Raw genomic sequence first — 15,399 nt, 5'->3', positions numbered from 1 at the left:
AACCTTGCCTTACCGTAATCACAAGGAGGGTAAGAACGTCAGGACTGCCAATATACATAGGACTGATAATAGGACGTTAAGTCCCGGCATATAAGCGCGAATCCTTACATGGATAGCCAGTCGGGCTTTCGTTGGCTAAGCTATCCTTCCTGGTTGGCCACCTCCCTGGTTTGTAGGCGCTCCACGGAGATTGATAGCACCAATGCGCGAGACAATGTTGCTGCCAACTGCGTCAACAGCGCCTCGCGGTGATGTCAAGCTCGGGCCTTGAGCCGCTGTCTCCTGTACTCGAAATAGCTTGATGGCAGTGCCGTTCCAAATCCCAACAGTCCCCTTGGAAACCTGCATTTCACTGCTGAAAATGAAGCTCCAAATGAGTGACTCGTACCATCCCAGAGCTAGCGGCGACCACTCAAACGAATGGACCCGGACAGGAGAAGGCTCTACGCCGACAAGCCGAACTTCTTGAATCTTACGCAATGTTTCCGGAGAGGCGTGGTCGGAGACAAGAGCTTGCCGAGTGATAAGCGCTGTGAGTTGTTGTATCACTGTGAGGATGGTATGTAGCGGTAACTCTGGCAGCCAGCTATCGATCCATTGAGGTGTCGGTTCGAAAATGCCACTCTGGGATTGAGAAGCAGAGTGCCCGCCTAAGCTGGTTGTGCTGTTCTGTCTCGAGAAGTTGTGCATCCCAGCCGGCATCTTACCCCTAGCTTTCTCGGACATGCCTCGGAGCTGTGTAGGTACAGCATCCTCGACAACCGACGATGCACGAGAGGGGTTCTCACTTGGGCTAGACTGTGATGGAGTTGGACGCTGCTCGTCGTCGCTGTCATCATCATCATCGCCAATTGCGAAGGTACTGTCTTCCTCAGGAACATCACTGAGTGAAGGAGCCCGAGGATGTGCCGAAGTCGGACTCCTCAGACTATCCACTGAGCTCCGGGTTGACCCAGTGTCCAGTCCATCGGATGATGTTCGAGACTCCTTCCTCCTTCGATTGCGCCTCTCAATTTCTTCTTGTCCGCTCTCCAAGGTGAAGCTACGTAGCGCTTCGAAACGCTTTCGGTTTCTGAGTATAGCAGCTATGAACTCCGGATTTTCTGTAATTTTGTTAATTCGGCGGACAGACGCGGTGCTTATTCTCTATAAAGAGCTCCTACAGAAAACGACAGGGATATACGTAGGTGAGAGCTATAACTTACTCTTGTATTGGTGCTCAGGGATGGCGTTCAGTGATTCGAGTAAAGACCTGAGAAGGTCGTGGTTCGTCTCATTAGCTAGAAGAAATGACGGTGAAGACATCGAATTGAACAGCTGCATCAATTTCGAACTTGTTGTACTACTCAATCCTTCAAGATAGGCGGAGATGTTGTTGATCACCGCAAGCAATGCTGGGTAAATTGCTGTAAGCTTCCCTTGGCTCGTTGTTATCAGATTGTAGATTGACTGCCTTCTTGTCAGCTCAGTGTTACATGACTTCCAAAGGCGACCTACCTGTATCAAAAAGTCGGCATACGTGCCTCTGAAGCCTTGGACTCGAATAGCTGCAGGCAAAGTGTCTTGAGCCTCGAAAATCTTGTTCAAGTTCACGCCGAAATTGCGCTCTACACTAAGTGTTTGAAGCAGGAATGCGCACATCCGTACGACGCCTTGCTTCGAAGCATCGTTTTTATACTCCAGCGCGTAAAATAGTATGAGAATAATGAAGTCATGTGCGCGCTCTGTATCGATGATGAAGGACCGGAAACGCTTGTTGCACTGCGTGATCTCCCAAAACAACATTATCATTTCTGGAGCAAACCTCACAGACGACTGTGTTCCAGGGATATATGAGGTGTTAGCCTGTAAAGGCTGGTTTAGAATTCTTGTCATGCCGTCGACAATGAACTGGAAATCCTGCGGTCGATGTATTCGACCCAGAAAATGCCGATACCAGTTCTTCTGGATTTCGCCGTTCTGTTCCGGTATCGGGTATAGAAGTATGACCAGGAGAAGCTGCAGGGAATACGTGACCAAGATATCCTTGGGGTCCTTGAAAACCAGAGTATTATAAGGTACCCTCCAACTTGCCGGGTTATACTTCATTGTCTGCAGAACGTTAGCCTCGAGTGTGTAGATGAGAGTGTGTGCGGGTGGCATACGGTGTTCAGGAGAGAGCAGAGGACTGAAAGCACGACTTGCTTGTCTGAACAGGAGCAGATATGACTTAGGGCTCTTACGCCTCTTTGAGGCAGAATCCCGGCGGACATGTACATGCTCTGGCCAGTTAGGGTGAGGAGAAGCCGCAGAATCTCCACACGATTGCTCTCAAATTCCTTCGTAGTGGCTACAGTCTGGTTGCAGCCAACACCGCTCTGCCAGATAGCGTAGCTGACCTTGGGCTTCCCATGCAGCTGCTTTGAGACCGTCAAGTCGGAAAAGAAGAGGAGATCAATCAGGGTGTCTATGAGTTCCTCTGCCAATGGTTTGGCATCTTCGAAGTCTTCTGTGTCCAGCCGTACTTGGGGTTCATCTTCCTGTTCCTCGTCGAAAAGCACCTCGGTGGCTATCGAGGCTTTCCTTGTTCGCTTCCTTCTCGCTCCCCAAAAGAAGCGCTGCTCCCACTCATCTAGTGACTCCTTCTCATATATGTACGGTAATACCCGAGTGAGAACTCGAACACAGTTGAGAGCATCCCGCTCTGGTGCAAACTCCAGGTCCGGAAACGAGGGATGGTGTCGGAGGATGAATAGCCGCGATGTCACTGCAAGTATCAAGGTTTCAAGATTCTCGATAGCATGATCGCGAGTTCGGCGAATGTCTGCTGCGGAGAAGAGGCTGAAGACATCCTCAGATGACTCAGGAAGCTCCCAGAACTGCAAGTATAGTCAGCGGTCTTGCGCTCATTCCAGATACTCTCGGATGGGGCGTCGTGCTGGGGCGGGAAACGTACTGAGGTCCAATACGGATCATCGGCAGGAATGTGCCTTTCTTCTGAAAGTCTGAAAATGCCTTTCTTGAACACAAGCTTCGAGTCGCTCGCACCCATTTTGGCGGCTCGATGGCATGTCTCGGGGCACTGGCGTTGGTGCGTGAAGAGTGCTGTCGTTACAATATGGCAGGACGGGAGTAGCGAACCCCAGGTATACGTACTGACCATTCCGGGGCTGGATTCACGCCGTTACATCACTGGGGCGGCGCACGGACCAACCAGCCGAGGCTTCTAGGCCTTTGGCTCGCAACACCAGCACCACGACTCCTCCCTATGGGTAGTAAACATCAAGTTGAAGCGTAAAGGTACTGAAAGATGAGAGTTACGATGTTCGTTCGGGCTTCGAGGTTCTGTTTATTATCGAGTAGTGCAAAGGTAGTAAGACTTGTTGAGGTGGTCATGATGCACTTACCGACCTAACATCGAATGCCCCGTGCGAAGAGGAGGATTTGAACTATTGTCTCCTGTACCGCGTACTTATTGGATGCTCAAAGAAGCTCATAGTGGTTCACGCTCGTTTCAAAATGTGCTATTTCACCTGCGCTTGACCATCAAGTCCTCTGGAATTTTATTCTATTAAAGGTCATGCTTCATAATATCATCGTACAACAAGAGCTAATCGGATAGCTCTATCTATGACCAAGCGCTGCCTGAAGATCTCCTTCCCTTCCCGTACAACCACTTATTGTTCAGGCTCACGCTTGTTCGCTTTCCTGTACTTGGAGTTGGTGTTCCCGGAGCATCAGGAAATAATGACGAGGCGGTGCTTGCTCCAAGCGGACTCGCTGACCCAAAAGAAGTCCTCCTTCCACCACCAAGACCTCCGGCAACGGCTTTCTGTAGCAGCGGGCTCGCGGCTGGCGAATATGGCGATCCACTGATGTGGCCCCCTGATGCTGGGCTGCCCTTAGCAGAAGCCGGGGAGCCTGAGTAGCTAAGCTTGCTGGCCACGGATCCACTAATAGAGGGCGTCCTCGAGTATCGCGGTGGTGTGCTATATACCGAGTTCGGTGTTGCTGTAGCGGCAGCGGGTGGCAAGCCAAGGAGTTTGCGTTGGGATGGTGTGAGCGGAATGTCTGACAGATCGTCCTTCCGTCGGACCAGCGGCAAGAGAGCGAGCCCTATGTTGAGCAAAGGTATCAACTGCAGACCCAAATAGCCCCAGTTGACATACGTCTTCGTCGAGCCGGTGAATCTGGATGCACACAATTAGCATCTGGATGTACATAGATTATATTCTGCAACTCACAATCGCATCAGACCCAGCCGTGTGGAGAACAGATGCAATACCCACAGAGCCGCAAGCGCACCGACATTGTAGACAATCGTTCTGATGTTTCGCTCGTTGAACACGGTGGCATTCTGTCGTCTTGTGATCTCTTCAAGGCGCGGGTGTCTCCAGTTGCCGGGGCTGTCCACGACCTGAGCAGACTTCTTCAATGGGGTGGAGAAGCTCGGTGACTTGCTCGTGGAGCGAGTGGCGATGGCTGTTGATGACATGATGGATGACTTGAGCGGTAGGTCTGATATGTCCAAATGAGAACTCGTCTTGCTTCAAACGGGGCTTCCTCTTCCTCCGCAATGTGAAAGTTCCGGTCGGGGCGGTCGGGGCTGGGTCCCGCGCAAACCCAGTGTCTGTCTTGAAGTGTAAAGAAAATTGCTGCTGTGGTTAGTAAATTCCGGAGATGGGCGCTGCCGAAGCAAGCGTGTCCGTGTATGTCGTCGCTCTGGTGGATCGAAGTGTCGGTGGTTGAACTGAATGTGAGAAGTTCCCAGCGCGATCTCAAAATCAACAGCCTTTGTCCAGGCGACGAGCTGCACTAGGCTAGTGGAGCTAGCCCCTACAGTTCCTGGCAGTTCACATTACAACGGCGGCCAGGGAGGGGTCCGGTCTGTGCGGCACGGAATACATATAATTCCGCTGTACAGCACATACTTGCCGTGTGGTGGGAGCTCAACTAGTGGAAATAACGGCGCAGCCATAGGTCCTGGCAGGCTCACACCCCCCTCCACCACCACCACCACCGGCATAAGGTACAAGCGCCAGCCCCGCCACCTTGTAAGACCGGAGCTGTCGACAGCTACACTACACTTCATCCACAGGCCTCCAGCTCCTACTTATTGAGGTTCTTCGCACAGCCGTCTCCGCGAACATTGCACATCGCGCCTATCTCTAGTGATGCTGTTTCCTGTCTAACGTAAGCGTCTGAAGTAGCACTCCTATCGCAATACCAGCAATCGCGCAGCTCTATTCGCAATAGGCTTAAGTCGTCGGGAAGCTGAGCTGACCGAGCCAAGATGGGCGCCTTCGACAGGCTGATGTGGCATTTTGACCAGGGCGTCACTGGGCTCTTTGGTCAATGGAATGGCTACACGACTGCCATCACCACCTTGCTGGTGGTGCTTGTCTCGTACCAGATCTTCACGCGCAAAGACCCAGACACCCACCCGATGCTCCTGGCCCGTCAAGCACAGGCGTCCCCGGTTCGACAGGAGGGCGAATCTCCCGTCTACCGATCTCACAACTCCCCGCATGGCATGCCACTCAACTCCGGCTTGAATGTGAAAGATCCTGGCGCCTCCAAGTGGTCGAGGGGCCGTGATGGCGACCTCAGAGATATTTGGAGACAGGCTGTCAATGGCACATCGGTGGACGGAGGTCCGGTTGGGAGGGGCAAGATCTTGACTGTCCTGGGGAGCGAGAATGTCGTGGAGCACAGCCTAGGTATGGAGCGCTCTTGTGTAGGAGGCACAGAGTACTAGCTAACATACCACAGACGACATCACTCGTCAAATCAACCTCATCGGACAGCACATACTCGACCAAGGTGGTAATCGCGTCGCCATCTACCTGCCCAACTCAGTCGAGCTTATCGCAACTCTCTTTGCATGTGCCTTTTATAACCTAACAGCTATTGTGATACCTTTTGATCAGCCCGAGGAGTCTATCATCTCTATGCTGCGCCGGTCAGCTGCAGATACAGTCGTTACCGCACCCGGCTCGTTCCCCTTCGATAGTGTTGTGAAGAGCTATCCGGCACTTCGACAGCTGGTCTGGGTCGTTGACGAAGGTAGCAGCCACCTAGACTGGAACGAGGTGCCCAAGGGCATGGGTGGAAGTGTTAACGTCTCAACCTGGCAGGAGATCATACAAGATTATCCTGTGGATGCTGGAAAAGAGCTTCCTCCTCTGGAGGGCCAGAAGGAGGCCCGAGATATCACGATTTTCTGGGATTCAAAGCCAGACGTTATGGAGGAAATGGTTCGTTTCACCAGTGCAAACCTCGTCTCAGCCGTCGCCGCTCAACTTTTCGCTGTCCCTACATCTCAGAGGCTAGGACCTTCGGACCTGTTTCTTCCAGCAGACTCACTCGCTAATACTCATACGCTGGTCCTTACTCTCGCGGCGCTGTTTTCCAACTCATCGGTTGCGTTCAACTCTGTTGCTGGCAAGTCTAGTGATCTGGCTGTGGCCACCCGTGGCATTGCTCCCACTGTCATTGTTACCACCCCAGCTGCACTGCTGCAGACTCACGAGGAGACAAGTCGTGGTCTGACGGGCTTCCTGGCCAGCAAGGTACACTGGCTTCAAACACAAAGCCTAACCCAGAGCGGCGTTATGCCCACCGCTTCGCTGCTCACGAGTCTGAACGACAGCGCACGCCCAGCACTTGGTAGAACACCCGGCAAGCTCCGCCTCATTTATGCCGCTGAGCGAGTCGGGGCCGACACTCCTCACCTCTCCTCGGCTGTCTTGTCTGACTTGCGAGTCTACACGGGGGCAAGAGTTATTTATGCTCTCGCCGCACCCAAGGTTGCTGGTGCCGTTGCGCAAACTGGCTTCTACGACTACCGTGTCGAGAACGATGAGTGCTCTCATTTCGGACCGCCTGTGACAAGTACAGAGATTCTCCTTAGGGACTCTGGTGACCATAAGACCACTGACACCGATATACGCGGGGAGGTATGTAAAAACAGTGACCAGTTCAGAACACCTAAGCCCATTGCTAATGTTGAATATAGATTATTGTTAGGGGTCCTTGTGTCGCTGGGCAGGAATCTGCATTGGGCGTAATGGGAAAGATCCGTGATGACAACACGCTTGCTTATGCCTAGAACCTCTCTGGTAGTCAATGGCTCCGTAACGACTCGATGACGACTTATAAATCACCTTAAAAGGGGGAACATGTACATCTCAGGAGGCATGTAAGAATTACAATTCTTTGCGGTAGCTAGCTTTCGACGGCATTTTGCTTCACGGTGAGACGAGAAAGTTTAGATCTAATGATCCTTTGAATGAATTCTACGCCTTGAGACTGAAATACCCCTTAGCTATACAGGTGACTTCATTACGTGACCGACCATCAATGCATTTGCTGTAACAGCTCGCGTACCAAAAAGCATATCGCCATACCCAGACATACAAATTCGTGAATCAGCCCTCTTCATTCCATTAAGCCCCGTTCCTGTATACCTGGGCACCCTGGTTCCTGAACATAATTGTGTCTCTCCTCTGCAAGATCATCAGTGCTCTGTTGAGGGCCTGTTCGCTGAAGCCCTTGCCCTCGACCATCTCCCTGCGTAGGGTGGCCAGGCTGGTACTCCAGCCAATGGGTAGTCGTCGCTTCAGGTCTGCCTCGATTCTGTTGACTTCCTCGTTGAGCTCCCTGCTGCCCTGGTTGCTGCCCTGGTTGACGGCATCCATGGTCGAGCACAGGAACAGGCGAATGGCCTCGTCAACGTGCTGCTCCGTCGCAATCGGAGACAGCGTCAGCTTGGCTAGCGACTCTGTGATACGTACGATAGCCTCTAGCTGACGGACAGTAATGGGAATAGATGACCGAGCATTTGCCTCTATCTCGGATGCGTGCACTTGCTTTCGGATGGATACGAAATGCGAGGACAGCTTCTCTGCAGCCTCAGGGCTGAGACGAGGCGCACATCGTCTGTAAAATGGGTCAGAAGATGAGTTCAAGAGAAATATTAGGGAGGAGGCACTTACGATTTGCAATAACTGAAATATCGCTTCATCTTCTCGACAGGAACCTCAGACTCGATTTGTTCCTCCACACCTCGGCCACCCATGTGGATGCCCATGACGTGCTTGGCAATACGCTCATCTCGGCCACGCTCATGCTCGTCCTTGACAATGAAGATCATGTCGAAACGAGACAAGATTGTGGTCTGGAAATCGATGTTCTCCCCGGGTGTCTTCATGTCGTCGTAGCGGCCAAAGATGGGATTGGCAGCAGCAAGCACAGACGTTCGCGCGTTCAGGATGGTAGTGATACCTGCCTTAGCAATGGAAATAGTCTGCTGCTCCATAGCTTCGTGGATGGCCACTCTGTCCTCGTCACGCATCTTGTCGAACTCATCGATGCACACAACACCGCCATCAGCCAACACCATCGCTCCACCTTCCAGGTAGAATTCGCGTGTTGACTGATCTCTCTGAACAGACGCCGTCAAACCAGCAGCAGACGACCCCTTTCCTGAAGTGTAAATGGCAATAGGCGCGACTTTCTCAACAAATTTCAGGAGCTGTGACTTGGCGGTACCCGGATCACCAAGTAACAGGACGTTGATATCTCCTCTGAGCTTCATACCATCTGGGAGGATCTTCTTTGAGCCACCAAGCAGCAGGCAGAGAATTGCCTTCTTGATATCTCTGTTGCCGTAAATCGAAGGGGCGATGCAGTCCGTCATTATCTGATATAGGTCTGGTCTCCTGCTGAGCTCGAGGAACTCTTGTTCCTCCTCCTCCGAGAAGATGGCGTGGCCTTTGGCCGTTGAGTCAATGTCAGTCTGAATACCAACCGCTCGTAGATATGGCGTCCTGATCGCTACCGCACCACCTGTCGACGAGTTCTTGGATCCCTTATTCTGGTAGATCGAGAAGATACCCATGACTGTGCATCGCGATCCAGGAACAACGCGGTTCGTCAGATATCTATCTGCAGAAATGAGGACGTGTCGCGGCAACTCTCCGACTGGTACCTGATCCGGCGCCTCTTGCAGCTTGATCACCTGTTGGTCCACAAACTGAGACTTCTCGTGTATGACGAAGTAGGGGTCCAGTGGGCAGGCTGGCGTCGGGTCGTTACGTTGCCGTTCTCTTCCACACTGTCTGGGGAGTTGGACGCTTGTAAAGCCGCCAGTGACGAATATGTCTCGGGAATGTGCACAGTTTCTGCATTGGATATGGAGAGCCGTAGCCTTGGACGACATGACGGAGGCGCCGATGACAATACCGGGGACACGGACTAGCCGTGAGATTGTGAGAGAGTCTAGATTTCTGATTGAGACATCTTCGGCATTCGAGTGAAGAAGGAGCTGGTGCTCTGGGAGATCGACTTTCTGCTCATGAGGGAAGACGATACGGTGTGTGCATTTCTTGAGCGCATTCTCGAACTAGATCGTACGTCAGCCAGATCTAAGGATGATTGGGAAAAAGAGGCCAAGTACTCACCAAGGGGATGATCTCGGAGGGCTCGGTCACCAGACGATGCGCAAGCTCTTCATTGAACTTGATCAGGTCGCCAATGTTGACGTCGCAGTAGAACTTCTTGAGCAGGGCATTTTCGCGCAGTTGATCTCTATATCCCATACATCAGCTGTGCCCAGTCGGTATGACTGCCAGCGTCTTACCTGTAGATGAAGCTGTTGTCGAGTCTGAAGTCGAGAATGAACGTCTCTAGCTGGGTCTGGATCTGGATATTGGTGTCTTCGCCCTGGTCATTGTTAGAACCAAAGACGCTCAATGCGTACACTGATCCGCGATCCATCGTGCCGAATTGTCCAAACAGGAGATTACTGTGAGTGCTTGGTTCGGTCAACTGAGAGGCGTTGTTGATTGTGACAAACTTGAGATTTAATCGCAATGGAGGGGATCTCTGAAAGTAGGGCGGGCCACTTGACGAGGGTAGCGAAAAGGAGGACGCGACTTGACGCGTCGAACCTCTCGGGGACGCGATTAATTGAATTTAGGCAGTTACTTTCATATCTAGGCTTGTGGCTGGCATCTCAAAGGTCCTCTACTAACGCGCTTGCTCCAGAGTTTAAGTGGTTGCATCGGTAGGGAGCTGCTAGCGCCTCCTGGTCACTTTTAGGGAGGTGTTCCTTATCGCAGTCTTATCAGCAAGTCATGTGCAGTCGACCCCCAGGCTAATCTCCGGCTTAGCCAACTGAAGCTACGTTGACCGGACCGAGAGGTCGTGAATTGCGTGGAGGCTCCGTTCGAGGGTGCTGTAAGCGCAACAAACAAAGCATCTAAGTCTCTAACTTGCCGCCTGTCGCAACCACCAAACCCATTGAGACTCATCACCTCATAATTCGGACCTTTGACATCACATCTCGGCGGCCTTATAAGCGCTTCCATCGGTGCCGTTCGTTATTATGCTTCCTCGGTAGCTTTCCTATACACTGGTCAACAGCCGCACTGGCTTCCGTCATCCTACCCATCTTGCGGCGGCTCGATTGAGAAGGGGGTTGAGGTGGCTCAGTAGTCTGCATCATCCAAGATGTATTCCAATTCGAGCGCACGCAAGTCTGTCGATAGTCTATCGCCAGTTCTATCGCCTAATTCGCACCGAACAGACTTCCCGTTTCACAGGTATTGCGACTACAGTCCTATGGGAATGAGACGGAAGCTGACTGCTTTTCAAGGCAAGGTTCTACAGGCGCATACCCGCATCAAAGACGAGGCTCGACTGCAAGTTCCATTCATTCGATCGGTGGATCACTCGATACAACCTCGGGCAGCTGGGCGAGTGCTGTGTTAGAGTCTGGGCAGAATGGCAAGTCCAGTCTTCTCTTCGCGTGATATGCAATTGGCATCAGCTAATGCTTCAAAAGCAATATCAACCCTACTACAACCACCGATAGTACGGACCGGGCTCCTACCGCATACCTCTGCTCCAACATCAAGTGCTCACAAGCCTCCGACCGCACGCGATATCCCACCAGTCACGCTGACAAACATTCCACATGTCGATGCAGCCGAGTTCAAGCCTTACCTGACTCAAGTTGGCGCTCTATATGAACAATTACGCCGGGTGAAGGAGAGCGAGGATGAAGCCGCGGATATTCTCCATCGAAGGAGCAGTAAGACAGACGACTTTGCCGCAGTACTCGATGAGGGCCACCTTCGACCCGGTGGTAAGCGTCCATCAGCATCAAGAAAAAGCTCTATCTCGTCCATATCTTCGTTTTCACCTATAGAAGCACCCAGTCCGGTCCGAAGGTCAAGTTCAGGGTTCTCAAGGAGAGCTGCGCAAGGGCCGCCCCCATTATCAACAATCCCTACGGTTTATTTCGATGAAGACTTCCACTTGGAGAACCCACGCACATTCGATATTGTCAGCGAACGATCAGAGGTCGTTCGACCTCCACCGGGAACGCTGGGTGAGAAAAGTTCTACAAATGGAAATGCGGCGGCTCCACGCAAAGCACTTGCAACCAATGCAATATTACAGGAAAAGCTTTCGTGGTACATGGACACTATTGAGATGCATCTAATATCGTCGATTTCGACAGCATCGACGACCTTTTTCACCGCGCTAGGCTCGCTACGGGAACTTCACTCAGAAGCTGCCGACTCCGTCGAGAGGATAAAAGCTCTTCGGAAAGAGCTCGAGGCTTTAGACGAGGAGATCGCAACTCGCGGCCTTAATATCGTTCAGAAGCGACGGCGGCGGGAGAATCTTCAACAACTGCATGATGCAGTATTGCAGCTCAAACATATTGTCGACGGTGTTGCCACCTGTGAATCTTTTGTTGACAGCGGCGAGGTAGAGAAGGCATTAGACAACATTGACTCTCTTGAGAAGCTCATCGCGGGTGAGCCAGATCTTTCAAAGAAGCCTTTGCGGGTAGAGGGCCGAGATCTCCAACTGAGAGATATGAGAGGCGCAACAGCGTTACAAGGCGTCAACGACGATCTAAGTGTCTTGCGGTTTCGGATCGGCAAAGCTTATGAAACAAGATTTCTCGCTCTCCTCACGGGAGACATTCAGCGCCACTCTGAAGCGGTGTCTTCACAAGAAGTACTAATGCGCTGGACCAGTGCTTCAGCGCGGTCTCGAGGAGGACATGCGCGGGAGCCTAGTGTGTTCCCGTCATATATGGGCTCAACCGACGGTCTGCGATCAGAACTACTAGAGATTTTAACTGGCCTGCACCGAGCAAAGCATCTTGCTGCTGCTGCCACCGCCTTCCGAGAAGCTGCCTTGAAAGAGATTCGAAATCTTGTCCGGCGGCCTCTGCCAAGCTCCAATGATGACGACAATGAGTCTATGATGTCTTCGTCAACCATGACAGGAGGCAGACAATTGTCTCAGCAACAGAAATCGTCTATTCTAGCTCGCAATCTAAGGGCTCTAGAACCTGAAGATGCTGAAGAGCTTTTGATTAAAATCTATATTAGCGTCACCGAGACATTGAGAAGGTTAACAACACAAGTCAGGTTGCTACTAGACGTTGCCAGCTCACTAGGGGATTATTTTGAGCCTTCTGGGCTGAGATCGCCTCAGATGAAGTCACCACTGACTAGTCCCACAGCGAGGCGCGCTTCTGCCGCCGCCCTTGAGGCCCAAGAAGAGATACATAAGGCGATGGACGTGTCAAATCTACTAGGCCAGGCTGTGGACGTTGCGCAGGACAAAATCGTCAAGCTTCTCCGCGTCCGTTCCGAGCAGAGCACTCATCTATCACTGGTCTGGTTCCTCCGATACTTCACCCTTAACCTCTACTTTGCCAATGAGTGCGAGTCGATATCTGGGAGAAGCGGCACAACGCTCAAGACAGTCGTCAACGGGCAAATCAAAGATTTCGTGCAGCAGCATGGCGATGCGGAAAAGCAGAAGCTTGCTCAGGGCATGGAGTCAGACCAATGGAATGCGAAGGATTTTTCCGAAAAAGACACGGCTGCGCTCGATAGGATCCTCTCCTGTAGCACAAAGGATCCAGCTGAGTGGTCGGACGGTCTCAAGATTTGGATTCCGTACTCGGATCACGATTCTGAGTCCAATGGTGTGGATGATCCTCAGCCAAACGGTAGCAGCAAGGCTAAGACCCGGAGCGCAACTATCGATGAAGAGGTCTTCGTCCTTCCCAACTCCGCAGTTCTTTGCATGGAAGGCTTGTCCCACTTTTTACAGCTGGTAGTTGGTATCCCGTCCATGACCTCCGACATTGGTGCTTCGCTGGTCTCCTACTTGCAGCTGTTCAATTCGCGTTGCACGCAGCTCATCCTAGGCGCGGGGGCCACTCGCTCTGCTGGATTGAAGAATATCACTACGAAGCATCTGGCTCTTGCATCTCAGGCACTTGCCTTCATTGCGACTCTGATTACCTATGTCCGCGAGTTCATCAGGCGGCATGCTGGATCTGGAGCCGCCACGTCAGGTCTCATGGGCGAGTTTGATAAGGTCAAGCGTCTGTACCAAGAGCACCAGAACAGCATCTATGATAAGCTAGTCGAGATCATGAGTGGCCGCGCAGCATCACACGTGAAGGCCATGAAGAACATCGACTGGACCAACGGCCAGAGCGGCGTCCACTCGTACATGGAGACGCTGGCGAAGGAGACAACCACGTTGCATCGCAACCTGACCAAGAATCTGCCAGAGGGCACCGTCCGCCTGATCATGACGCCGGTGTTCATCAGCTACAAAGATCAGTTCGGCAGGGTGTTCCAAGGGGCAGATCCAAGGACCGAAACAGGTCGGGATAGGTAAGCTGATATTGTCCATTTGCAAACTAGGACACAAATACTGACGATCATACAGCATGCTACGTGACGTGGACTTCTTCCAGGCTAAGCTCGGCAAGATTGACGGGTTTGGTGATGCTGGGGAATATTTGACTACAATTATCAAATCCAAGAAGATCGCCGCGCCAGCCGCCGCTCCCCCTGCCGAAGCGCCCGCCGAAGCGGAAGAGGAGCAGACCGAGGAGAGGACGGATTCAGCCGAGACAAAAGATGACTCCGAAGACAAAGAGCCGAAGGGGGAGGCAGACAAGACAGAGGACAAGGATGCCGCCAAGGAGGAGCCAGACCCGGAAGCAAAGTAAATGTCCATGTTGAGTAAGAGCAGGGTGCGTTTTGTGCCATGGCGAAGCAACCCCAGTGTGACGAACGAGCCATGCAAATCGTGTCATATGCTTTCTTGTTCGGCGATATAGATCGATATTGTACCTTTGTATAATCTTGTAGCCAAGCATTCCACAGATTCTCCCACGTGGCAATTAATCCCTTGGTTACTGCAACCCCCAAGGCGTGTATTGCAGCTGCGGTCTATCGGGTAAGCGGGTAACACATTGGAGTTTGTGAGACGTCCGGCATGAACTAGAAAATGATGTCACGATAACAATCTCATCAAGGCTGACAGGCCGCCCAGTCCTTCCAGAACACGGCATTGCTTTCTCAGAAGTAGCAGCACGGCGTCGAAGGCACCAGTGTTTCGAAACAAGTCTCACAAGCAGGTGCGTGCAGGTTGCGCTGTCCGCTGGCCCAGTAGATCGTCACGTCCACGGCGTCGGGTCACGCCTCGACTGCAAGCGCCCGCCGGCGGAACGGCGGGGCGCATGCATCTTGCATCTTGCACACCTGCAACTCTTATTTGGACATCGGCATAAGCAACCTCGCGGAATCCTTCTCTTGCCCTTTGGTTCCATTCGAGATCATCTGTTGGACGATCGCAGCTCGGAATCCCACCGCTGATCCATTCCGATCGACCCGTGGGAACAAGGGTCTTATTTTCGCTTGTGTACCCGTCCATGCATGAGTCCATGTGTGCGCGCCAGATCGCCGCCTTTAACCGGTTGCCAAGAAACACACTTATTTAGGGTTCTTCTAGAAATCCGGAAGATTGTGCTTGGCTCAGAAGCTGCTGCCTCCATGGACGATCATAACACATATAAGATATCGCAAATATGATCGTGGTCGGCCCGGATGTAGAGTAAACATTTTGACAACGTTGCATAGACCCGGGTCGGTGCCAGTTCAAAGGCCGCTGGTAATGATTTAGCTGCGATCAGTATAGGTTTTCCGTGGGGGTTTTGTTAATTAGTTGGCTCGACTTAACTCCAGGTGGCCAACCACATGGGACCCACCATTGAATGAATAACAAAGGACTCGGCGAATTTCAAAGGCCACAACACAATAATAGATATGGAAGAAGTGAAATTGATTTGATCATAACTTTCTTTCATTGAAGTTCTTTTTCATATGCCGTCTACCAAAAATAGCAAATGACAGGCATGCCCTAAAGATATATACAAGAAGGTCTAAAATGTAAATGGTTGATGAATGAGAGTATGAATGGTGAAAAGTATGTTCAAGTGAAGGAGCGAATGCCAGCCGACGTCCACTTGGTGGATTGCCGGAGTCTGTTGTGTCTTGAAAGGTACCATTTTCCCCCAGA

General features: G+C 51.9%; 5 protein-coding genes across 5 annotated transcripts; 2 read left to right on the top strand and 3 right to left on the bottom strand.

The window, feature by feature from the left end:
* Nucleotides 1-1,433: 1,433 nt before the first annotated feature.
* On the bottom strand, nucleotides 1,434-3,031 carry UCRPA7_5820 (putative high-temperature-induced dauer-formation protein; the record flags this gene model as incomplete). The annotated part of the gene is made up of 4 exons (XM_007918364.1): nucleotides 1,434-1,449; nucleotides 1,520-2,091; nucleotides 2,223-2,858; nucleotides 2,936-3,031. The coding sequence occupies 4 exons, from the start codon at nucleotides 3,029-3,031 to the stop codon at nucleotides 1,434-1,436; spliced, it is 1,320 nt and encodes a 439-aa protein (XP_007916555.1).
* Nucleotides 3,032-3,968: 937 nt separating this feature from the next.
* On the bottom strand, nucleotides 3,969-4,474 carry UCRPA7_5819 (putative nuclear pore complex component protein; the record flags this gene model as incomplete). The annotated part of the gene is made up of 3 exons (XM_007918363.1): nucleotides 3,969-4,095; nucleotides 4,149-4,169; nucleotides 4,224-4,474. The coding sequence occupies 3 exons, from the start codon at nucleotides 4,472-4,474 to the stop codon at nucleotides 3,969-3,971; spliced, it is 399 nt and encodes a 132-aa protein (XP_007916554.1).
* Nucleotides 4,475-5,272: 798 nt separating this feature from the next.
* Nucleotides 5,273-7,090, top strand: UCRPA7_5818 (putative amp-dependent synthetase ligase protein; the record flags this gene model as incomplete). Its single annotated transcript, XM_007918362.1, has 3 exons — nucleotides 5,273-5,699; nucleotides 5,752-6,938; nucleotides 6,998-7,090. 3 exons carry the CDS (start codon nucleotides 5,273-5,275, stop codon nucleotides 7,088-7,090), a joined length of 1,707 nt encoding a protein of 568 aa, XP_007916553.1.
* A 337-nt stretch (nucleotides 7,091-7,427) lies between these two features.
* On the bottom strand, nucleotides 7,428-9,759 carry UCRPA7_5817 (putative dna replication licensing factor mcm5 protein; the record flags this gene model as incomplete). Its single annotated transcript, XM_007918361.1, has 4 exons — nucleotides 7,428-7,920; nucleotides 7,977-9,385; nucleotides 9,444-9,570; nucleotides 9,623-9,759. 4 exons carry the CDS (start codon nucleotides 9,757-9,759, stop codon nucleotides 7,428-7,430), a joined length of 2,166 nt encoding a protein of 721 aa, XP_007916552.1.
* Nucleotides 9,760-12,585: 2,826 nt separating this feature from the next.
* Nucleotides 12,586-14,047, top strand: UCRPA7_5816 (putative garp complex component protein; the record flags this gene model as incomplete). Its single annotated transcript, XM_007918360.1, has 2 exons — nucleotides 12,586-13,706; nucleotides 13,762-14,047. 2 exons carry the CDS (start codon nucleotides 12,586-12,588, stop codon nucleotides 14,045-14,047), a joined length of 1,407 nt encoding a protein of 468 aa, XP_007916551.1.
* Nucleotides 14,048-15,399: the final 1,352 nt, after the last annotated feature.

This window comes from Phaeoacremonium minimum, assembly GCF_000392275.1.
Source record: "Phaeoacremonium minimum UCRPA7 unplaced genomic scaffold PA7_03_scaffold_435, whole genome shotgun sequence".
NCBI lineage: Eukaryota > Fungi > Ascomycota > Sordariomycetes > Togniniales > Togniniaceae > Phaeoacremonium > Phaeoacremonium minimum.
This window is presented reverse-complemented; position numbering and strand designations above follow the sequence as displayed.